This window comes from Cricetulus griseus, chromosome 2 (genome assembly GCF_003668045.3).
Source record: "Cricetulus griseus strain 17A/GY chromosome 2, alternate assembly CriGri-PICRH-1.0, whole genome shotgun sequence".
Lineage (NCBI taxonomy): Eukaryota > Metazoa > Chordata > Mammalia > Rodentia > Cricetidae > Cricetulus > Cricetulus griseus.
This window is the reverse complement of record NC_048595.1, coordinates 34,332,624-34,357,952: the sequence shown is the minus strand read 5'-3', so window position 1 is coordinate 34,357,952 and position 25,329 is coordinate 34,332,624. Positions and strand designations below refer to the sequence as shown.

The 25,329-nt window shown below is 47.3% G+C and overlaps 1 protein-coding gene across 10 annotated transcripts in view; it reads right to left on the bottom strand.

Annotated features, from left to right (window-relative positions):
• The window catches only part of St3gal3 (ST3 beta-galactoside alpha-2,3-sialyltransferase 3), a 215,611-nt gene that overhangs the window by 36,894 nt on the left and 153,388 nt on the right, over positions 1-25,329 (bottom strand). The window contains exon 1 of one of the 10 annotated variants that reach the window (XM_027399033.2): positions 15,378-15,412. The exons of 8 other annotated variants lie outside the window; for them this stretch is intronic. In XM_027399033.2, the coding sequence (XP_027254834.1) occupies positions 15,378-15,397 (20 nt within the window). In that variant the 5' untranslated portion in view covers positions 15,398-15,412. Of the gene's footprint in view, positions 1-15,175; positions 15,290-15,377; positions 15,413-25,329 lie in introns of those variants that run through there. One more of the 10 variants, XM_027399031.2, reaches the window with a different exon arrangement.

Genomic DNA, 25,329 nt, shown 5'->3' with positions numbered 1-25,329 from the left:
CATTAAGGAGTTATACATTTTATTATATTTGATAATGCCAACTCACTGTAGCTATCACTCTTTGATATTTAGAACAAGCTGTCTTTGGCCACTAGAGCCTTTTCAGTTTGGTTCCTGGATTGTTGGGTATACCTTTTCTGAGCTGCTGAATGTACCTAGAAATCTCTGATAAAGATCTGGCTTTCTTCCCGTGAAAAGATATCCCAGATTTATTTAGTCCATTTCTTGGCTCCAGCTGGACTCTGTCATTTGCCCAAGGTGCTGGAAATGATGCAGAGAGATGCCCATTGTAGAGCCAGGATGCTCCTGTGCCTATAGGTCACTCACTGTCCCCAGGCCTTTTTAGGTGAAACAGCTTTTTGAACAACAACAAAAATAGTTTGTAATGTTATTCTCAATTTAAATTTAGGCTTACAACAAATGTGCTTGCCTTCTATTTCAACTATCTTACTGAAGCACAACTCACATAATAACATAAAATTCATGTTTATTGACTTTACTTGATTTTATACTGTGCTTCCCTTATTATTTTCTTTTTTGAGATGGGATCTCAACTTGTAGAAGTTGACTCTCTCCTTTCACCATGTGGGTCCTGGGGACTGAACTCAGGTTCTTCAGTTGGCTTCAAGCACCTTTATCCATTGAGCCATCTCTCTGGCCTACTCACTCTAAAACTAAACCCAATTTAAGCTTCCCTGGCATTTCTTTGTTACTTTAGGGAAAACTTTTATATAGCATGACAAGTGCAGAAAACAGCTTTGCTTTTGCCACTTGAAATAATTCCTATGAGCTGAATTCATGAGTTGGATTTTGTTTTGTTTTGTTCTATAGGGCTGCTTTTCTCATTTTAGTTGAATCTGATCTTTTGATGTCATAAAGCTTTATATAGTTCCCAAATTAAATTCACAAAACAAAATACTCAGAGAAGCCAGCTTTCACCTGTGCCTGTCTCCTACCATTACTTCTGTTCCCTCATGGTTGTTTCCTTCTTCGTCGTCTTCCTCCTCCTCTTCACCCTTCCTCCCTTTCCCTCATCCTCCTTCAAACTTGAAAGCCTCTTGCCCCAGCTTCTTAAATGCCATTCCATCCCCAAAGGCAACATATTATACACATTTGGACTGTTGATTTTTTTGTTTGCTTTTTTTTTTTTTTTGAGACAGGGTTTCTCTGTGCAGCTTTGGTTGACCTAGAACTCTCAGAGATCTTCCTGCCTCTGCCTCCAGAGTGCTGGAATTAAAGGTGTGTGTAACCACTGCCAACCCTGACTGTTGATTTTTCAAAGTAAGCAATGTATCCTGGTATCATCCCATAGCATATTCTGGATAATATTCCTTGACAGTTACATGCCATGTATAATGCAGTTTCTTTGTTTTTAATGTTTTATGAAACAAATTCCAACAGCAGTGGCTTCATAGCAATAGCTTCATATCGCTTTTTTCCCTTTCTTTTAAGGGCATCATCTCACTGTGTCCAGGCTAGCCTGTGACCCTCCTGTTTCAGACTCCCAGGTGCTGAGATTATAGGTATTTGTCAGCACACCTGACCCCGTATATCTTTTCTGTTTGCCAATAAAAGGATCCTGGGAGTGTGTCTGCTCAATCAAAAGCAAACTGGGTCTGTGCACTGTTCTCCACAGAGACTGTGACACTTTGTGACACCCATTAGCAATATATAAAGTTCCATTCCCCAGACTGATACACTGGAAGAGGACATTGCTAAACCAGTTTTGCCACTCTGATAGCAAAGAAATGGTACCTCACTGTCATTTTATTTATTATTTACTTTGGGGCTTTTTACAATTTTATTACTTGATGTGTCTGAGTGTTTGCCTGCATGTATGTCTATGCATCACATAGAAGATGGTGTTGGATCCTCTGGGACTGCAGTCATAGATGGTTGTGAGCTGCCATGTGGGTGCTGGAAAGACCTGGGTCCTCTGGAAGAGCAGCCAGCGCTCTTAACCACTGAGTAATCTTTCTAGCCCCCCATTTTACTATTTATTTATTTATTTATTTATCCACTCATTTATCTATTTATCTATTTATTTAGAGACAGGGTTTGGCTATGTAGTTTAGGGGATTCACTGTGTAGCCCAGTCTGGCCATGCACTCACAGCCATCTTCCTGCCTCAAGAATGTTGGGATTACAGACACATGCCCCCCTCACCTGGTCCCTCACTGCCATTTTAGCCTCCCTCCCTCCCTCCCTCCCTCTCAATGAAAATATTTATTCATGTATTTATTTATCATTCTGTGTTCATACGTGCATCAATGCATGTCTGGAATCCAGGGGACAACTTGTGGTGTGGTTTCTCTCTCTCTACCTTCATATGGGTTCTGAGGATCGAACTCAGGTTGCCACGTTTGTGTGACAAGTGCCTTTCCCAAAGAACCATGACTTTTTCTTCTTTCTTCTTCCTCCTTTTTTTTTTTTTTTTTTTTTTGAGACAGGGTTTCTCTGTGTAACAGCTCTGGCTGTTCTGGAACTTGCTTTGTAAACCATGCTGGCCTTGAACTCACAGAGATCTGCCTGCCTCTGCTTCCCAGGTGCTGGAATTAAAGGCGTGCGCCACCACTGCTTGACTTTTTTAACTTAGCCTCTAGGGTGTTGGGATTACAGGTCTGCACCACCCTACCTGGCTGCATGTTGTTATGAATAAGATCGTTAATCATTTCACCTATGAAAAGGTCATTGTGGTTTTCTGTGAACTCTGTTTAAATCTCTTGGTGTTTCTTTCCACAGGCTTTAGACTTTTCCGTTCTTTAAGGCATGAAGCTTTTTACATATTAACTATATAAGCTCTCTGGGATAAAATTACATTTCCTCCAGTTTACTTGGTTTGTGGCATTTTCCTTGCCTCCTCCTCCTCCTCCTCCTCCTCCTTCTCCTCCTCCATCTCCTCCTCCTCCTTCTTTTAAAAGAAATGTCAGGAATCTGTCAACCCTTTTTATTACTTCTGGCCTTTGAGTCTTAGGACTAAGTTTTTCTCATCTCTAGGCGACAGAGAAACCCATCCACGATTCTTTCTGAACTTTGTTATTCCTTTTCACATTTAATCATGATCCATCTTGGTTGGTGTAAAGACTGGATCCATTTTATCTATTCCCAAGTCTATCAACAGACTCTGTCTCCTTTGGGACTATGCTATGGCTCTTCATTCTTTCTTAGGTGTCCGTGTGTCTATGTGTGTGTGTGCACGCGCTCACCCTGGTTTCCTCTTTCTGTACCACTGACTTTAGCTGTACAGATTTAAGGACAGTGTACACTGATCCCTTAGTTCAACTTGTGTTAGCTCAGTCTCCAGCCTTCTTTCCTTAGCCTTACATAGGCTCTCCTGGTTAGAGGGTTAGAGTTTCAGGATGGGAACAGAATGTGGTACACTCTACATTGTCATGTGTTCTTCCCTTAGAACTCCCAGAAGAGAAGGTGGATACTGGAAGTTACAGTAATCACAGCTAACACTCTAACTTTCATGTCACCACCACCACCACTAACAATAATATCACTACCACCACCACTACCACCACACCACCAACAATACCACCACCACCCACCCACCACCACCACCACCACCACCACCAATACCACCATCATCACCACCACCACCACCACCACCACCAATACCACCATCATCACCACTTTTACCAGGCTTTTAATAAATCACCTACAAATCTGTCACATGCATTGAAGATTCAGCATCTGCATCATCTTGCATTCAAACCCAGCCTTTCTCATCATTTTTTAGAAACACCAATGTCCTAAAAGTTTTAAGAGAACTTACTTTGTCTTAGTCACCCATGTTTCTATTCCATAGCTCTACACCACACCAGCCTCAGTTTCTCAGCAACAGACTGGAATCTTTCATCACTTTGAAAACATCAATCTCCAATACTATTTGCACACACCCTTCTAACATTACATTTTCTCTTCTCTCTTGTGCCTCTTGCTTTCCAAACACATTTCTAGTCTATTATCTCCATGGCTAGAGCCCACATGCATTTCTTCAGTGCCTTTCTTATCAAGGACCAAATCCTCCCTTTTCTTCCTTTCTCTTTTTGTCCCACTCATGAGGCACAATGAGTGCCTAATACGAGACCTAATACGAGATTAATCTAATCGCACACCTTTGTACCTTTTATTATGTTATGGGACCAGCAAGGAATTTCAGCTAGAACTTTCTCTCTTCATCCAGAACACACAAATGAACACATACGCAAGCCCATGAACACACAAACATATGAACACATATACATACATGCCCAGATGAGTATATACACACGAACACTTCTACACACAGATGAACATATACACACATATAAACACACAGGAATCCACACACAGATGAACACATTGTATCTATACATAGATGAACACGTGTATCTACACAGATGAACACATACATCTACTCACAGATGAGCACACATATACATTGGGCAGACGCCACCACCAATTCATAGACTTGAAGCTCATCTTTGCTTGGGAGCTTTTCCAAACATGCTCCACAAACTCTGGCCTTCCCAGCTTCCTTGGGCAGAGTCTCACCCAAGACGATCAAACGAGAACTTCATCAGTTCTTGCTTCTCAGACTCTGCCAGTCCCTTCACCTCTTTGTAAATCTGGCTTCCTTGTCCAAGCCCTCCTCCACCAGAGCTGCTGCTGACTTCGTGCTATGGATTTTCTTTCTGCTCACAGGTCTTTCTCATGGAGCAAAATCAATCAACTATGCTTTCTTTTTAAAGTGATTTCTGAAAAAATGTTTTAAAATTGTGTTTGTAGGCTGGAAAGATGGCTCAGTTGTGAATAGCACTGGATGCTCTTCCAGAGGATCCAGGTTCGGTTCCTAGCACTCACATGGCAGACCTCGACCATTTGTAAGTGCAATCCCAGGAGATTCTATGCCCTCTTCCAGTCTCAGTGCGCACACAGATGGTACGGAGTTACACATGTAGACAACACCCATACACATAAAATATATTTAAAAATAAATGTTTCTTTTATTTATATGTTTCATGTGTGTGTGTGTGTGTATTGGTCAGAGGACCACTTGTGGGAGACACTTTTCTCCTTCCACCATGTGGGTCCTGCGGACTAAACTCAAGTCATTGGGTTTGACAGCAACCACCTTTACCCACTGTGCCATCTCGATGGCCCCTTAACAAACTCTTGACCACATTACCCCCTTTAGTTACAGACACCTCTCACAACTTTTAGAAAGAGCAGAAGAAATTCTGCCCCTCTTCATCCCAGCTGTACACGAGCCCCCTGGGATCACTGCTCTCCTGGTTACGCTGTATCTGTGGCTCCCTGGTCACATTGGTCCTCACACATTGACCTGTGTCGTCTCTCTGCTTTTAACACACGGCCCTCCTCCAGTCTCCAAACTTTGCTTCTCTGCTTACTTGGGAAATTTGACATTTCCTCCAGGAAACCTTCCAGGGCTCCCCCAGGTGAACCTGTCCTCTTCTCACTGGCACTCTTGTTGGGCACATGTGAGGTGGCTCAGAGCCTAAGAGGCCTTGGAAGCTAGGCCAGGTGACACAAACAACAGGAAATGTGGGGGCGGCTTATAATGAAGGTGGTGTGTATGTGTGCTGTCAACTGTCTAGGTGGCCTGTGGTAGAATCTCACATAACACTTAGAACAGCACAGCATCTAGGGGCTCCTCTCCACACCAGTATCCCAGTAGGGGGCCTGGCCAATGCCATGGTGGCTTTTCAGGTGAGGGATGATTGGGGAATGACTGGTCAGAGTATTAGGGGTGTGGGGCACCTCACCTGTTTGCCCTGGCCTAGTGGGTAGCAGGGTAGGGTGACGCAACCGCTAACAAACAGGCCCCAGCCCGCCAGCCCTGCCAGAGTGCAAGCACTGGAAGCAGCCCCAGGATCGGGTTCCAGCAGGGTGTGTAAGTGCGTGAGAAGGTGCAAGAGGAGGAGGCGGAAGTTGTAGAGACCTGCCTGTTCTTTTTCCTTAGATACAAGAGCCCAGTAGTTTGGGGGATTTGGGGCCCTAGAACGGCACCAACTGAGTGACTCTATGGCAAGGCAGGAGCCAGGAGGATGCCCTGCTGTCAGGCTTAAACACTGAGATAGGACCAAGGGCAGCCTGACAGCCAGGAAAGATAGCACAGGACCCTCCTAAGGGATCCTCCAGCTCAGCAGTGTGCCTGAGGTACAGCGAAGGGTGTAACATTTAATAAAAACAAGGTGTGTGTGTGTGTGTGTGTGTGTGTGTGTGTGTGTGTGTGTGTGTGTGTAAACACCAATATCACAGCCTATAAGGAGTCAGTTCTCTCCTTCCACCACAATAGTTCCTGGGATTAGAATTCAGGTGGTCAGGATTGATGGCAAGTACCTGCTGAGCCATATCACCAGCCCAATCTGAAATACCTTCTAAGACTCAGAGCATCAAACCTATGCCTAGAGGCCACCAGGAAAGTTGACTGGGTCATATTATCATAATGAGTGATGGGTTATGTGTGGGCACCAGCAAACCCAGCATAGATCTTCCTTCCTGCCACTCTCCACCTCCGTGCATCCACATAGAGAAGGTGCCTCGGTATCTGAGCTTGCTGGATTAGAACACTCATCCACTTCAGCTCTCTATGTGTGTTCGGTGGGTGGCCAGCCCCTTAGCCGCTTCTTCCATACATAACATGGAAAGCATAGAAGGCTTAGTAAGAAGGCAGAGCCTTGCAGTGAGGGTTTGGACGAGACACCACAGCACATTTGTCTGTTAGACCCAGCTGTAGGCTTTGTCCCATTCCTAGCTTGAAAACGACTCTATCCAGTAGGGGAAAAGCCAGGTCCCAGGGAACCCACCTTTTGAAATCCCCAGTGAGAAGGATTGGTACACAAAACAGAGGGATGCAGGCTTTGTAAGACCTACCCGGTCTAACTTAGAATCTAATTGCTGTAGCTCCGCCATAAAGGGTCTTGCACGGTAAGACCCTGGGATATGGCTAAGCGGGGAAGATAGATGAGTTCTAAATGTCTTGTCAGCTTTATGCCTTGCTGTCCTCTCCCAAGGGAAAGTAAGAGCCTAAGGAGAAAGGTGCTAAATCTTTTGGCTAGGTGGGCATGTGCCCTTGGAAGGCAAGCTCACAGGTAACGAGAAAGACAGCAGGTGTCAACCCCCAAGTACAATTCCACATGAAGCTCCATTCTCCACAGCCCACTCAGGACTAGCTGGAACTGTAGAATGCACTTCTTGCCCAGCCACTGCTTGCCCATTTGATCCTAGGCTGTGGGCCTAGTGCTAACTGAGTACATGAAGGTAAACTAGTCTGGTTCCTTCTTTCAGAAGCTAATGGTAGAGACCAGGAAACAATCCTAGGGAAATTCGCCTTCGGAGCTGGGATCTTGGACACAAAGGTTATAGACTAAATTGGGCACACAGGAAAGATTTCTTGAAAGGAGATGATGACTAAACTGGGTTGGGCTTTGAGTGACAAGTAATCAGGAGCTTGCCAAAGAATTCTGGGGAGGGCATTGGAGCAGCAGAATAGTATAGACAAAGGCCCCGAGGGAAGGAAACCATAGCAACCCTTCTTTCAAGGTGAGGCTGGCAGAATGAAGGGTGTCTACCTACTTCATTCAGCCTGAGCCCTGCCCCCCAGAGACTCTGCCCTCTCTGGTCCCACCTAGGGAGAGTAGTGCAAAAGGAAGGAAAGAATGAGCAAGGAATGTTCTGACGGGGTGCAGTAAAGCTGTGGAGGTGCACACACTGTACATGGGGAAAGTTCGTCAGCACCTCAGGGCTGGCCGGCTCCCCGGGGCTGTGTCAGTGCATTTCAAGCCGCAGAATCACTGGAAACTCTGGATGCTCAGTTCAAGCTCTCTTACCGGCACTTTGCATGGGGTGTTTGTGTTTCAGCCCCTTTTTGTGGTAACGACATCCCACTTTTCATCCCAGATGTTCCTAGTTGAGCACACACACACTAAGTAAATAGACAGATAAATAAATGTAATTTTAAAAAGAATAGGAGGCTGGAGAGACGGCTCAGCTGTTAAGGGCACTTGTTGCTCTTGCACAGGGCCCTGGTTGGGCTTACCCACACAACAGCTCACAACCATCCATAACTCTGGTTCCAGGGGATCAGATTCCCTCTTTGGACCTCCAAGGGCACCAGGTACACATGTAATATATATGCAATCAAAACACACATACACATAAAATAAAGCTAAAAAATGATATTAAAAGAAGACCAGACATTTGGACACTGGGGGAGGTGGAAGGTTTCTTTTTCCCTATAAAGATCACAAATCCCAGAAGAGGGGCTGGACAAACCATAGCCTCTAGGCCAGCTGTCTGTTCCCACAAATAAAGTTTTATTGGAACATGGCCACACCCATTCATTTATACAACGGTTCTTAGCTGCTTTCATGCTCCAACAGCAGAGCCAAACAGTTGTGGCAGAGACCATCTAGCCCAAATACAACCTCAATTTACCAAAGCCAAATATAACTTCTGTCTGGCCCTTTTGGAAAAAAAAAAAAAAAAAAAAAAAAGCTGGCCAATCCAGGCTTAGAAATGCTGGAGCCATCTTGCAGCTACATGGACAAAGCTGTCATCTGCAGGATGCCCAGGAGAAAGCAGAAACAAATTGCAGGTTTAAGTGGTTCGGGAAGTTCAGCAACTAACTAGGCTTAGTCATCCAAATGAACACGTTTCCTTTGTGCTTGGAAGTCTGGTGTGGGATTCCACCAGCTGCGACTGCTCCCTGGAAGATGCGTTCCAACCCTCCAGTCTGGTGTAAGTATTTGCAATCTAGCTCCTTTCAACTTCCCTTCCTTCCCCTTGGCTCTGGTGTATTTAATAATTACATAATTATAGTTTCTAGAATCCAGTGGGCTCCTAACACCTCATGCCTCTGCCACTGTCCTCCTTGCCAGGAAGTCTCTTCCTGCCTCATTCCCATGAACTCCTACTCACTCTCCAAGGCCTGCCTGTAGCATGTCTACCTCTCGGACACCTTCCTTAAGCACACTGAACTGACTACCATATCTTTTTTTTCTTTTCTTTTCGGTTTTTTTGAGACAGGGTTTTTTCTGCGTAGCCTTGGCTGCCCTGGAACTAACTAGCTTTGTAGACCAGGCTGGCCTTGAACTCACGGAGATCTCCCTGCCTCTGCCTCCTGAGTGCTGGGATCAAAGGCGTGCGCCACCACTGCCCGGTTCTATCATGTTCTTTGTGCATAATGTGCTCTTAGCATTATCAAATAGTAACAGCATCATTTGGTTCTCTACCAGACCGTGGTGCTCCTAATGTCGCCAAGCACACGGCTGGTGCTATTCGAGTATCTGTGGGCTGTGAGAAAAGGCAGTAGCTTGGGGTGACAGCCCCGACAATATGGATCTTCTAGGGCCAATTCAGGTTGAATCCTAATCACGTGTGAAGGTCTGGATGGCTATGTCTGTACAGTTCCTCATGTGCATGCTAAGGTCAGAGGTCAACCTTGAGAATCATTCCTCACATATGGTCCTCCTTGTCTTTTGAGAGAGGTTATCTTATTGGCTTAGAACTTGCCAAATAAGGCTAGACTGTCTGGCCAGTGAACTTCAGGGATTTGCCTGCCTTTGCCTCCCCAGCACTAAAATTACAAGTGTGCCCTACCACACTTGGCTTTTGCGGGGGTGGGGGGTGGGTGTTTGAGACAGGGTTTCTCTGTGTAGCCCCTGGCTGTCCTGGAATTCCTCCTGTAGACCAGGCTGGCTTCTAACAACTCAGACATCCATCTGCCTCTACCTCTGGAGTGGTGGGACTAAAGGTGTGTGCCACCATTCCAGGCTCACACTTGGCTTTCTAATATGGATTCTGGGTATTGAACTCAGGCCTTCATGCTTATGAGTCAAGCTCTTTGCCAACTGAGCTATCTCCCCAGCCCCTTATGAACATTTTGGTCTCCCAGTTTCAAAGAGCTGGGTTTCAGTGATGTTGACACTGTTGAGAACCAATCCCTACTCCCCAGGTCTGAAATGCTATTAGTGACTGCCGTTTGCCTGTAGAGGGACTGTGGCCACATCTGTGTCCAGACAGGCTGGAGCCACAGCCTGACATGTATGACAGGCAAGGAAGCCTGTGCTGAAGGAGGAGAGGAGAGTCTGCGCCAGAGGCCCTGGAGGGGCAGTGTCTGAGCTCCTGCTGACAGGCTCCCTGTGACTCTGATGACAGCCTCTACCTAGTGTGGAGGAGGTGGGAGGCAACGAGGGAAAGTTGTGGCGAGTTGCAGGACAGAATAGAGAGCATGGTAGTTGTTTCTACCCAGGAAGAACCTGAATGATGATCAGGCTGTCTACACAGGTCACAGAACCTAGAGCCCAAGGCATGGTCCCACTGGTCCCCAGAATCTGCCATCTGTCTCTCCAATATACTAAGTGTATTATCCCAGGCATTGCGCTAGTCATTGAGAATATGACAATAAAGAACTCAGCCTCTGCCTTTGTGGGTGAGGCAGCCAGGTAGAGAGGCAGCTAGATGAAAGCACAATAATCATCCAGTTAACAGCAAACAGCTCCTGAACCCTTCCTGTGTTCCTGGTCCTATGCTGAGAGCTCTGTATGCATTATCTTATTTGATCAACACAGTGACTTTATGGGTCAGCACTATTTATAGCCACATTCTTATTCATTGTGTTGCTTGTGAGAATACACGAAAGTCACTAGCCCCCTAGGGAACCACTGCTTGGGCTGGAGAGAGGGCAGAACCAGACTGCAGGAGCTGAAGACACAGGAGGTAGAAAGTGAAGTGAGAACTGTGACCACTCTTAAAGCGTAAAGGTGGGGGAGACCAAAGTGGAAGCCAGAGTGCGGCCAGATAGGAAGAATGCCACATCTGCATTCCAAGAGGAAGAAGACAAGTGCCAGGAGAGAAGGGCTGTAGGGGAGAAAAGGAACGAAGACTTTGGAGGGAGAGGCACAGAAATACATGTAAAGTTCGAGGGAGGAGGTCATCTGAGATGTTGTGAAGATGGCTGTCCTGAGCTTAGCAGTAGGGAGGAGCCCAGGGGTGCTCAGCAGACACAGTCTTCTCTGGGCTTGGGGGAATGTGCACTGCGGGGACCTGTGAAAGGTAAAGAGCTACAACAGTCCCATGACAAGTCAGCCAGGGACAAGGACCTCTGAGCGGTGTTGAGCAGTCCCAGGAGGCTGGGACCATGAAGCCATGGCAGCACTGAGGCTGGCACTGGTGTGTGGCCAAGGCAGATGTGCTATGTTGCCCAGAAGCACACACAGGAAAAGTGGTCAGATGGGTTCAGCCCAATGTGGGGATTGTTGTGAGGCCAGGAGAGCGATGGACTTAAGCAACTGGCTGAGCACGGAGGACGGCACCCTGGGGCTCTGGCAGTCATGGTGAGAAAGGCCAGCCTAACCCTGTTGGTCAAGCCCCAAGCCAGGAAAAGGTCATTTTCACTTTTTCAGTGCCACTTGCCCAGAGCCTTGGATTCTACAGGAGGAATGCCTATTTTACAAACAAATCCCTCTTTTGCCAGCCAGGTAGCATTCCTCCGAGTCATTGTTGACTCATCTCTTTTTCTTGGCTGATTCTCATTCAGTTGGTCAGCAAGTCCTGCCAGTGCTATATCTCTAACCACATTCTGGGTTGGCCCACTTGCCTTCCCCTCTGCCACCACCCAGTGTCACTTGACTACTGCAATGGTTGGTGGCCGGCTTCCACCCTTGCCCTGCTTTCAGAGGCCCCAGATGTCCTCCTAAAGCACCCATGTGCCACTCATTCCTCTGCCATGAGCCTTCTGAGGAAACCCAACTACAGGCCAAGGAGTGGAAGCTGCATCTGCTCTCTCGACTCTGATTATCCTTTCTTGCTGCTCCCATGCAGTGATGGCCTCTGCTCCCCTCAGACAGAGCAAACTTGCCTGGTGTCTGGACCTTCCTCCAGGCTGGCATTGTGTGCAGCTCTTTAGAGAGGTCTTGCTGGTGTCTACCTCCCGCAGGCTTCCGATTCACTCTCTAGTGCATCTCCTGGATTACTATGTAAAGCTGGCCCACTGCCTCTCCTCTCCCATATTATATGGGGACCCGAACTCTATTTGAACTGTGCACTGCCATGTCCTCCAGCACCAAGGCCTGTGCCTCGAATAGCAGATAAGATCTGGTAGATGAGGTCTGAGCGCCTCCTTTGCCCAAATCCACAAAACCGCCTCTGTCTGCTGGACATCCTTCTCTATCACTCTTGGCAAAATGGATCCAGTCCTTCCCTCCAAGATCAAGCTGTCTGCTCGCAATGCCTTCACATCCCATTTAGAGACTCTGCAGTGGCCCATAGGCCTCAGTTTCCCCTCTGACCTAATCTAGTAGTTCCTGGTTCTACGAGCTCACCCTTTGCTGCCTTAGGACCTCAGCTTGAACTGTCTCCTTGGCCCGGAACGTTCTTCCTCCACATATACATTGACTTCACCTTCCCCCTCCTTCCAATCTTTATTCCGATCTCACTGTCATTCAGACCTCATGAGGCCAACCCTGGACAGCCTGCTCACCGCTGAACCTGCCTGTTCCTGTCATCAGGCCATACTCCTTTTCTTTCTCCCTCAAGTATGTACCTTGCTCTTGTTTGTGAGGTGACCGAGAAGGACTGTGAGATGGGGAGATCCTGGCTCAGCTGGGAGGGCCTGTTCAGCACTCACAGTAGCTTTGGGTGAGAACGGCAGAGGGAGGCCTCACTGCACACAGGAGAGACAACATGACTACAGGAGCCAAGCAGAGCGACCACTGGACAAGGAATGCTGACTCACCAAGGGCTGTAGGAACTGAGTGACAGGTAACGGTCCAGACCATGGCAGGAGTGGGGAGGAGGGGGCATGGCTCAACTGACAGTGATATCAACTCAGGCGCTTGCTTTCAGTTCTGGCCTCATGAGCCATGCAAGAGAAACCTTCTAGAGAAGCCCCAAGAACCCAGTGAGCCCTACAGACATGTTCTAGAGAAAGGGGGGGGTCACAGCTGTTTGCTTTCTTCTGTTCAGGACTGACACAGGTGACAATGAGTGAGCAAAGGCTATTCTGTCAGAGGAGACCCTTCCACCTTCAGGAGAGAGGGCCAAGGCGGAGGCCTGGAGACAGGCATGAGGGCACTCACCTTCTACTCTACAACCCCCTATTGTCTATGGTCTAAGGAAGGATGTGGGGAAAATGCTGAGAGTGTGTGTGGTCAAATGGATTCCAGACACCCAGTCTCCTCTGTTGAGCTGGTGGCTGCTAACTAAGGACACACTTAACCAGCCACGCCCTGAGCATCTTACCCAGAGAGCCCATGGGATGAGCCATCCACATACCCTACACCTGGCTCCCCACTTCAGTGACAACCGTCTGCCCTAGAGCCTTGAGGGTGGTCTTTGGGGAAGAGGGGAAGTTGTGCCACTTGTGCTAGCCAAAGAAGGGGGGCACTCCTGTCCCAGGAGACTAGATTACATCATGCTCCATACCCATGATGCTGGGTTACACAACATTCCGTGACACTGCCCCAGGGTGGTGATGCATTAGCGCAGGCTGTTCCTGGGATTTCCCATGCAGGCTCCCTAGGGGACTGTGCTCCTAGGAAAGTACTCTGGCTGCCTTCTCAGGCTCAGGGGCTCCAGCATTGTGGCTAACTTTGGGTGTAGGCTACAGTGACAGGATTGTTTCTTTCATAACACCAGATCAGTCACCAAATGGAGTGGGAGAAGCTAGCGACAGCTTTAAGAATCATTTGTCTCAATGCTTAGGGAGAATTGTTCTACAGTTAGAACTCCAGTCACTGCATGACACAGGTGTGGCCCTCCTACCACCTCAGTCCTCCCCAACTTCTCCATATGTCTAGCTCTGTAAGGCCTAGTTTTATTCGTTTGTTTTGTTTTTGAGACAGAGTTTAACTATGTAGCTCTCTAGCTATCCTAGAACTCACTCTGTAGACCAGGATAGCCTTGAACTCACTCAGATCCACCTGCCTCTGCCTCCCAAGTGCTGAGATTAAAGGCGTGCACCACCACTGCCTAGCTTTGGGAGGGGAGCTGTTTTTGAACTCATGAGAAACTGGCTGACATTTCCCTTCCTCTCTCCTGCAAGGGACAAGATTCAGGACCCTGTGTAAATTAAACGTGTGCTCTACCGTTGAGTTCCACTTTACCTTCAATACTACATCCCTAGTACCTAGAACAGCACGCTTAGCAGACCCTATGCACAGGACAAGGGCCGGTTGCAGCCACAAACTACAGGGCTACAGCATTTGCTTTCCTTATCCAGATCCATCTTTAGCTCCCTCGATTCCTTGCTACAATCTGTACCCCATGCTGTCCATCCAGGGCTAGAGACTTACTCTGGACCCATAACAGCTCCCCAAGACATGCACTGACAATCCTAGTAGGGACAAATGTCACGGAGATGAGCAAGTCCCAGCCACCTTGCTTCCTCTTTGGAAGTCTTAATACTGGTTCATGTGATAATCCCTTGTCCTTGACATCATTGTGCCTTATGATGGCAGGAGACTCAGTGTCTTCCACATTACAGCTAAGTCCCCAATTCTGTTTCATATTTGTTCTTTCTTTCCCTCTTTCTCCCTCCCTCCTTCTCTTCCCACCTCTCCCCTCCCTCTTTCTCATTCTGCCTTTTGACCTTTCTGAAAGCCTTGAGCCTTTATGATCACAAACCAATAGTGACTCATGTGTTTGGTAAAATCCATCACCCCTTTCTTAGCAGGTGTGTCTCCTCTGGGCTGTAGGCTCTGTCAATATTGAAGTGGGCGGGGCTCTAAAAGCAGTTGTTATCAGTCTCAATGCTTTTAGGGTCCCCCTTCCTCAAAAAGTGGGAAACAGGAGACAAGTTTCCTTCTGAACACAGAAACTGGGAACTTGAAGGCAGATATGCCTGACCTCGTCTACTCCAGGTACCTGCTTTTCCCCGCCTGTTCCAGCTACTGTCTACAGGTGGCTCATCCATTCTTACAGCTAAATGCAGCTGTCCTCAATACTAGGGATCCCCCGCCATCTTGTCCTCTCTTGCTGGCTCGCTGCAGTTCTCACCTCCTTAAATCCCAAATCTGTGATTGTAATCATTGCCTGGCCTTCAGTCTTGGCTTCCTTGCTTTCCTCTCCGCTTGTAAATGAGAAACTGGTTAGCATCACCGACCCTACCCACATACCAGCACAGAAAAGATGAATGAGAGAGGTACACCCTACTTGGTCTCACTTTGAGTTCACAGAGGTCCTTACGCTGCTGGCCGTCACACAATGTTTGAGCCCAGACATTCTCTAGTCTCCTGGATGACCCGTCGGACTTTCTCTCCATACTTCAACAGACAGCCCACTGCACTGAAGTATCTGCAACAACCAGAGCAGACTGTCCACCACCTCCACAGCGCTGCCCAACTGCATCTCTACCGCACCCCTACCTTTCATCTGAGCTGTGCATGCTCAGCTTCCTTGGGTCAGCTTCCTTGCCCTCGGGTTTGCTCTTGTTTCCCACCCCCTGTCTGAAACAGCAGCAGCTCCTGAGGCACTTTCTTCCCCATGCTTCTTTACTTTCCTCCAACACTTTCTGCTAGAGAACACCCCACAGTTTTACTTTTAGGTCCTGCTGCTGAGCATGTTCTCCACTTGAAACATGCTTTCCACGAGGGCAGGGATATCTGTCAGCTTCCCTCATGGCTAGCAGCGCTTGACACTTAATCGTCACTCACTAAATACTTGAAGGGTGAATGGATGTAATGTGGGCTGAGCAGACTGCCTCCCTCCCCCGTGGCTGTAGAGATGATATGTGATAAGGCGTAGGAAGTCTTGGCACGCCACATTGCTCAATAACTGGCAGTTCCTCTCATCTTCCTCCCTCCCCTCCCAGTTTTGGTATCAGCCATGCCCTTCTCACTCAGGGAGTGCCAGGTCAGAGGCAGGCTTGATAGCAGCCCAACAGGACTCCCTCAGCCTCAGGCCAGGCTCTGTGTGCTCCACACACTGCTTTCTCTGGCTGGGTGCGAGCCATTTTGCTCCAGCTCAGGAGTCTGGAGGTTCCAGAGTTACTGGGAACACTTCAACAGGCCCATCTTTACAGCAGAGCTTTGGGTCAGAGGCCCAGGCACAGCGACATCTCCTACAGACCCCAGTGGACACAGTGGAGGCTAACGTCTCATTTTCAAAGGCTCCTGCCGTGTCCGTGTCTGGCTGCATGCTCCCTACCCCTTTTCTCCAGGGCTCTTGATTGGGTTCTTTTTCATTTTTATTCATCATGAGACGAGGTGTCATGTATCACAGGCTGGCCTTGAATTCACCACGTATGCTCATGTGCATTGGTGCACGCACTTAACAGAAGTCAGAGATGTCGGGCGTCCTGCTCTCTCACTCTCCACCTTATTTCTTTGAGGTAGAGTCTTTGACTCCATCTAGTCTGGCAGCCAGCAATTCCCAGCAGTCCTGACACCTCTGCTCCAGCAACACTGGAGTTAACATATGCTTGCGTGGCTGTGCCTGGCTTTTGTTATGGCTGCTGGGATCTGAACTGAGATCCTCATGCTTGAGCAGGCGCCTGCTCTTGCCCACGGAGCCACCTCTGCAGTTCTGACCCTCCTTCGTCCACCTCCGAGTGTCCTACCAGTTGCCATGCTTCATTTTGTTTTTATGATCAATTTATTTATTTATTTTTGGGCAGGGTCTCACTATGTAGCTCTGGTTGGGCTGGAACTTGATCTGTATGTAGATGAGGGCAGTCTTCAACGCAGAACGATCTGCCTGCCTTTGCCTCCTGAGTGCTGGGATTAAAGGCATGCACCACAAAACCTGTCCTTCCAAGCCTTGATTCATGCTGTGCTGGGGAATTGAATGTAGAGCTCTGCGCATGCCAGGCAAGCACCCTATCAAGTCCCGGGACTTCCAGGTTAGTGTCACATACTTTGGACACTTTGTTCCAACGAAGGCAAGAAGACACCATCCACAAGAGAACGCTGCTGTGCCTGCATGTAGGGAAGGTCTTGGGAACTAAGTATCCTGGGTTAGTTCTCAGCCTGGTGTGACACATGCCGCATGGCTGCACCCTTCTCAAACAGATATCAACCCTGAGCATGTTTCTCCTCACTAAGAACAGATGCTGTGTTGCTGTGTTTATGCAGGAATCCCAACAGGAAGGACAATTATTCTGGTCTGGGGGTAGGCTGCTTCTAGAATCCCCACTCTGCCCTCAGCTGGGTGCTGGAGAGAACCTGTTAGGTCCATAGATGGCATCACTGCAGACTAGGGGTCTCCACTTGGCCTGCTTGCTGCTGAGTTGCCCTAAGAAAGTCTCCTCCATTCTTCACAGTGTTACCTACAAACACCTACCTCACTCTTGTACACTTCTGATCCTGTCGCGTGGATGTGACTACAAAGTGGCATCCAGGCTTGGTCTGGGCCCACAAGTTCCATCATACATGCCGAGTAGCCTTAATTATCCACTTGACACAACCAGGAGTACCTGGGAAGAGTCTCAGTGAAGTATTGTCTATGTTAGTTTGAGCTGTGGGCATGTCTGTGGGGGATGGTCTTAATTAAGTTAATTGATATTATGGAAAGCCCAGCCCACTGTGGGTGGCACTATTTCCTAGTCAGGACATCCTGGATTATATGAGAGTGAAGAAATCAAGCTGGGCATATTCAAGCAAGCAAGGAGACATGATGCATTCATTCTCTCTCTGCTCTTGACCATGGATGTGACCAGCTCCCTCAAGTGCCTGCTGCCTTGACTCCCCATATGACATGGCAGACTGTAACATGGAGCTACAAATTAACCCTTTCTCCTCTAGTTTGCTTTTTATCAGGGTATTTTATCACAGCAACAGAAAGGAAACTAAGAGTCAGTGTGGCATGGTCACTAAAAAAGTAGCATGCTTGGACTGTTGGTTATTACGAATAGCATTCTCTGTCAGGCCACCCCTGGAGGAAGCACATGATCTATTAGTGGGGTTCCTTAAAGGGAATGGTAATAAATGGAACTGATTCAGGAAAGGCCCACCAAGATGGGAAAGGGCTCCCGAGGATGCCTCATGGGGGCAGAGACTTGAAGTCATGTGATCACCAGCTTCAAATCTCTGGACAAATAGTGTAGAAGAGAGGCTAAATTTGTCCCGTGTGGTTCTGAAAGGCACAGGAAGGGCCATAGGGGAAGTTAAAGGCCCGACAACTTTGGCTTTTCAGAATAGAACTCTCCAGTGCTGGAGTGTCTGGGATGGCTGCTCCTGCTGGTCCAGGGTCTCCAGTTTGGGGAAGGGAGATCTGCTAGGGACTCTCCATGATCCTGGCCACAGAGACTCTAGCACATACCATGGTCTCCCTGGGCTCACTCTGGGCCGACAATAGTCCCAGCTCCCAGTCTGGTCTGGGTGAAGCACAGCTTCGTGGGTCACTGGTGCTGGGGTCCAGGAACTTTCTTGTGGAGCTGTCCACAGTTTGGATTAGCTATTTTCTCTCTTTAAAAGGAAAACCCTGGAAGGGGGGAGGTGGGGAGAGACTATTTCCATCCTGAACATCTACCCCAAAGCACTGGTGCTTTGCCAGGATTTAAGCATGGTATACACAAGGCTGTTAAAAATAACCCCTTGACTGAACAGAAGGCGTGGGAGAGGGGATGGCCAGGAGACTTTCCTAGAGGGTGGGAGAGGTGGGCAAGGAGAGGAAACTTGTACCCAGAGACCCTGGGAAGGGTTTTATTCCAGAAGAATTATGTAGGCTCAGAGGGACTAAGGGCCAGGGAAACTGTGCCCCTGACTTCGTGTTTCTAGGAAGAATGCCCCTTAGTGCCTGGCAGGACATGAATGAGCTGTTGGGTCTGAAGGGTTCTCCCAGGATGGAGTCTGCCATTTTTCAGTCCTGAATGCCAGCCTAGGAGACAAAGTTCAGAGAAGACAAGCAACAGGAAGCTTCAAGAAAGGTTAATAGAAGTCAGTCAAAGATAGAGGCCACAAAAAAAGCCCACTGGATATTATGGGTGATGCTGGTGATATGGGTGTGAAGACTTCAGACTTCTCTTTCCATAAGCAGACATACAACACAAGTGGAATTATCTTATGTACCTTGTTCCCATACCTCACTCTTAAAACTTTTAAATATAAATTAAGGGTGATTTCCGTCAACACAGTTGGACACCATCATTTTTCATGAATACATACTATTTGTCATATAGATAGACTTGAATCATTCTTGGCTAACAGATATTCAGTATTTAGGTTATTTCTGATGTTTTTGCTGTTATTATAAACATACTGCAAAAGACATATTATAGTGATAAATGTACACAAAGGATTTCCCCCTTATGTTAATATTTAGAAGTAGATTATTGAATCTAATAAAAACCACATTTTATATTCTATTATACACTGCTTATATTGCCTCTTATCATTTTAGAGAGGACAAAATTCTGTTTTCTCCTAACTCGATCTCTCTGGCCTTTCTTTGTTTCTTCCACTACTCTCTTTTTACACTTAAAAATGTCTAATCTTCATTATTTTTTAAAGTGTGTGAATGGAGGTGTTTATAGATGCCAGAGGAATTGGGTCCCTCTGTAGCTGGAGTTCCAGATAGTTGTGAGTCTCCCAATATGAGCTCTGCAACCAGAATTTGGATCCTGTAATTTACAAGAGCAGTACATGTTCTTAACCACAGAGCCATCTCTGCAGCCCTTTCCCCCTGTTATTCATAGAACCTTTAACAGTTTAATTATGAGGAAACAAAGATGTCTAATGTTTTCCTCCCATTATTCTTTAGCATGTATCAAACCAATGTACCTTAGCACTATACTGTCAGAATGCTTCATTTAAACATTGCTGCTTCAGTTTGTGGACTTGATCAAAAAGAATCAGTCAAGGAATTCTGACTTAAGAATTAAGACAGAATCTCCAGAAATTTCGGAAACAGCCCTAACATGTTTCTGCTGTTATGTACCATTTTGTGTAAAGTGGCATTCTTAGCACTGGTGATTATAAAATCAGAATACCGCTCAACTCTGAAAGGTGCTGAGATTCTCTCTGTCCTGCAGAACGGCATATCTATCTCATTAGTATGCAAATCTGTTTTACTCTTCATTAAATGGTCCATGTATACATATAGCAAAGAATTATAAAACAAATTTATGACTTATTATCAGCAAATGCTGATTTGTATACCTGTTTTTTAAAGCAGACTGAATGCAGAGTTATTAAGAAAGGCGAGTGGGAACTCCCAGGGGTGGGAGGGGCAACAGGGAGGAGTACATTTTACATCTGGCTCATATATTACACATAGGGATTACATCAAAGTTTCCTGGGTGAAAAGGAGTCACGAGTGGAAAAATTTTAAGAAGCCTTGGGCAACAGCAGCCCTTTAAAAGAGTAAACCTGATCACAGTGTTGTCTCTTACCTCAACCATGTCCACAGCTCTCTAAAAAAGTGTGTGTGTGTGTGTGTGTGTGTGTGTGTGTGTGTGTGTGTGTGTGTGTGTGTGTGTGTACATGCAGGCATATGCATGTGGAAGTCAGAGGACCACCTGTGGGAGATGGTTTTCTCCTTCCTCCATGATGGAGGGGGCAGGGACTGAATTCAGGTCATCAGGTTTAGCAGCAAGCATCTCTACCCACTGAGCCAGCTTGCTGACCCAGCTGTTTGTGTCTTTTAGAACGGACTCTAAAATCTTTCTAAATGGCCTATAAGCTCGCCCAGGATCTGGCCCTGGGTGGCCTCTCCCAGCACTCTAGGATGTAATACCACACCCCAAACATGCCCAGCTGCTTGCAGTCCTCAGAACATCTTGTGTGTGTGTGTGTGTGTGTGTGTGTGTGTGTGTGTGTGTGTGCGCGCGCGCGCGCGTTTTCAGCTTGCAGATGCCCTCTTCTAGAATATGTGCCCTGCTACCTTCAACATCCAAGTCCTGAGTCACCTCTCCCAAAAATCCTCTTACTATTTCCCCACCAAAGACAGCTTCCTCCAGGTACTGTCCATCATACCCCTCCTAGGGCCGCCTAGCAGGGAAGAGAGGCAGGATGGAGATGTGAGTCTGAAGGCCTAGAGGAGGTCAGGAGAACAGAAAAGACACAGCTTGGTTCTGGATGTGTGTGGCATCAAGTGGCCCCCTGAGTGGCTCAGGTCCACACACCCAATACTGACATATATAGCCCACTTGCTCACAATTCTAGCACCCACCTCTCCTGAATGAAATGTAAAGACAGAAAAAGAAAGACGGCTTCCACTGGATGATGGTGAGACACCACTCACCAGTGTGTCAATGGTCTCCCTTGGCCTTTCAATGCCAGAAGCTGACGATCAGAACAGGGCCAAATGGTTTTATGTACAACAATGGCAGCAGAGTTATGAGTCTGGAAACTCACATTAAGGAAAAAACCTTCTTTGGTCCCTGGGTTTAACCAGGTGTCTCCCGTGTTCCCAGCACCCTGCACCCTCATATACGACAGTCTGCACTGTGTGATTTTATGTCTGATTCCACTTCTGAACTGACCTTGCGGGTTGTGTTATTCCTTTTCATTGTGCCCAGCATGGTGCCTAGGGCATGGAAATGCTTCTAAAATAAAGAATTTGAGGGGAGGGAAGGTGAGGAGAGGGTCTACGTTGATCAGTTTGGTGGTAAGATACAGCAGATCAGACACGGGCGAGGGCAGTCCTTTTACTATGTCAGGAGTGGCACCAGCACTTATCTTTGAAAACAGCGGTCACAGCAATGTTGCTCTCAGCAGAGAGAAACTGGGGGAGTCAGTCCTATGCAAATCTCTAGGGGGAACTTCAAGCTCAGCGTCTCCTGGAGGAGCTCAGCAGCTGGCTCCAAGGTGCTTTCCTCTGGGTTAGCAACTGGCTTCATGATCTGCCAGCTGCCCAAAACTGGGGGCCCAGGCTCATGCCTCCCTCTCATGCAAACCTGCACCAGCCTCCTGCTGTGTCCTTCCCTGACATCCCACAAACTTCTCCTTGTTTTGACCACACTTCCCAGGGCCTCTTTGCTCAGGTTCACACCTCCTGCAATCCTTTCTCTCCATTTTAGGCAGTGGCCTTTAAAAAACACACGTCTGATGCTGCCCCTCCCTCCTTGCTTTCAAACCTTGGCTGACTTCATAACATAGTGCAAGTGTCTCAGTAAGAAGTTTAAGGCCGGTGGTCACCTGGGGCTAACACGCCAAGCGGGCCAAATTACTTGCACATGTGTCTCCTTCCCTTTGTGTGAGCGGGCCCTTTCCTAGACTCTGATTGGAGAGCTTGCTTATTTTATTTTTCTTTATTTTTAAAATTTCTCTCTGTGTGTGGGAGGGGTGTTTTGCCTGTATGTATGTATATGTACGTCTGCCTGGTACCCTTAGAGGCCAGAACAGGGTTTCTGACTCCCTAGAACTGGAGTTACAGACCATTGTAAGCTACCACGTGGGTGCCGGAAATTGAGCTCTGGCTCTCTAGAGGAGCCATCTCTCCAGGCTTTGTATTTTAATTTTCATGACATATTAGTTGTCCATATTTATGAGGTACAGTGTATTTCAATACATATGGAAGATATATAATGGTTGAATCAGTGAACCTGGCATAATCCACCAGTCATTGTTTTTTGCTGGAATATGACTTCCTCTCTGCTATATCTATCCACATAGTTATTCTCTATCCTGCCTTACAACAGACATCATTTCTCCTAACAACTGTCCCTGTACCCATCAATCATCCTCCTTCCACCTCCACTCCCTTTCCAAGCTCTGGATCCACTCTCTGCCTGAGGTCAGCATTCTGTCTTCCACATGTAAGTGGTGAACATGAACTGTACCTGAGTCATTTGGTTACCATAGTGTCCTCTGGTTCCAGCCACGTAGCTGCAAATGGCAGGATTTCACTATTTTTGATGGCTGACTGATATTCCACTGTGAATATGCTCTGTAGTTTCTTTACCTGCTCATCCATCAGGTTGCTTTCCCATTTTTGCCTATTGCCAACAATGCCATAATAAACATGGGGATGTACGAATCCCCATGGATTCATACCCAAGGTGGAATTGATGCTTTCAAAAAGTGGTTCTCTTTGCAATTGCTTTTTAAAAATTTCTTACATCATTTTTTTTGGGGGGGGGGAATGGTAGGGTTGAGACAGGGTTTCTCGTGTAGCTCTGGCTGTCCTGGAACTGGCTCTGTACACCAGCCTGGCCTTGAACTCACTGAGATCTTCTCGCCTCTGCCTCCTGAGTGCTGGGATTAAAGGTGTGTGCCACCACCGCCCGGCCCAAAACATCTTTAATTAAAACAATGTCCTGAAGCATTTCTCCTGGTTTCTGGTAATTTCTTGAGTTTATTCTTAAGCCTCTGGTCCATTTTGAATTCATTTTTTTATATGGTGAGAAACAATGATCTGGGTTTTTTAAAAAACACAAGTGGATATCCAGGTTTCCCAGCACATAACTCAAGAGGTTCCTCTAACGGATGTTTTGGCTGGCTGCCTTGCTCAAAATCAGCTGGTGTTAAGTATGTGGGATTGTTTCTGTGCTGTATACTCTGTCCCACTGACATATGAATTGTTTTTAATGCCAATATAATGCTGTTTTGGTGACTACAGCTTGTACTTTTTGTTGGTTTTTGAGATAGGGTCTGACTATGTAACGCAGGCTGGCCTCAAAGTCACAGAGACCCACTTGTCTCTACCTCTGGAGTGCTGGGATTAAAGGCTGTGCCACCATGTCTGGCCAGCTTGTTGGTCTGTTTTTGACTCTTTCTTCTGGTCTTCTCCTATAGCATTTGTAACTCGAATGTTGAAAATGTGTTTACTCAATCATAACCTGTGAGTCTAATGTTTTCTTCTCTTTTTAATTTTTCCTGTTCTATTATTTCTTATCTGATTGGACCCATTCTGTTATTGAGGCCTTCAACTGTATTTTTCATTTTATTTATTGACTTCATTCGCTCCAAGATGTGGTTTTTCTTTTTCTTGTTTAAGATCTTGTGTCTTTGCTAAATTTCTTTCATATCATTCACTGTCTTCTCTGTGCTGGTCAGGCTGGGTGCCTTTCAGTGCTTGAGAGATAGAGGGGCTAGGCTGGACCAGTGGATCCATAAGGAGTCCTTATCAGTGTGCAAAGAGTTAACAGGTGAATTTGCAGGAGCACTCAGCACAGGCTGCCTGGCTGAGGGTAAATGGATGGGACTGGTCAGAGTCATGGATGGGCTGCTTCCCAAGGCCCTCAACAGGTCAAGTTGCTAAGAATTGACAGCCTGGCTGCTTTTTAAAAGAGGCTGAGGACAGGCAGGTGGCACTTCTTGGTTACTTTTGGAACAATAGGAGGGTGGTTGAGGACACATGATCAGGTGAGCTGTTCAGGTACGTCCTAGGTTTAGGGAGAATAGAAGGATGGGCTGAGACACCTGGCTGGCTCATGGGCTGGGTCAGCTGAACATGGGTTCTGCTGGTTAACTGACTATTGGTGGGCAGAGTCTCACCTATAGCACTGGCCAATCAGAGTCTGGGTTTTAGCGTCACAGTGAGGTGCTGGGCTCACTCTCTGTGGCCAATAATGTGGAAACCTGGGAGCTCCCCCAAACAATTCATTCATTTATTCTCACCAGATTCTGACTATGTAGCACAGGCTCCTTTGAACTCACCATGTAGCTGAGCTGGCCTTGACCTTGTCATTCTCTTGCCTCAGGCTTCTAAGAGCTAGGATAGCATGCAGGAGCCCCAGTCTCAGCCTCCAAACTGGCCTTTGGCACATGAGGGCATCAGATGTTTTATGAGTTCGTGTGAGCACTCGGCCAGTCTCTAACTTCCCACCAGCGGTGAGCAGAGTTCTAACCTTTTCTAGGAAGGCTTCTGCAGACAGTTTAGTCAGATGCCCTGGGAAAGCATGCTCAGCCCACTGTCCCTGCAGTCACCACACTGCTGGACTGCCCACTCACTGAAGCTCTTGGGAGACGACAACTCTTCCTTGCTTAGGGGCTGGAGGGAGCATAGAGTTGACCTCAGTTCCCTGGGCTGAGGAGTAGGGTAAAGAGTCACTATGGCCTGGGCAGGATCACATGCTGGGAGGTACAGATCTGGGTGGAGGCTGAGTCTGGCCCCCACAGAAGCTGAGGCGGAGGAAGTTTTCTCCTATGACCAGGACCCAAAGAGTGTCCAGAATTAAGCCCAAATGCTGTGCAGACACACACCCAATGGGCAGCACCGACTTGACTTAATGTATTACATTTTCCTGACCACCCCGCCTGCTCCTTTCTGTGCTTCCTCATTTTTCTTAGCATTTTCAGAGAGGGTCTTGCTATGTAGCACTAGCTGGCCTTGAACTCCTGGCAATCCTCCTGCCTCAGCCTCTTAAGTGCTGAGATTACAGATGTGAGTCACCACACCTGGCTTCATCTTTCCTTCTTTATGGTCTTGGAATTG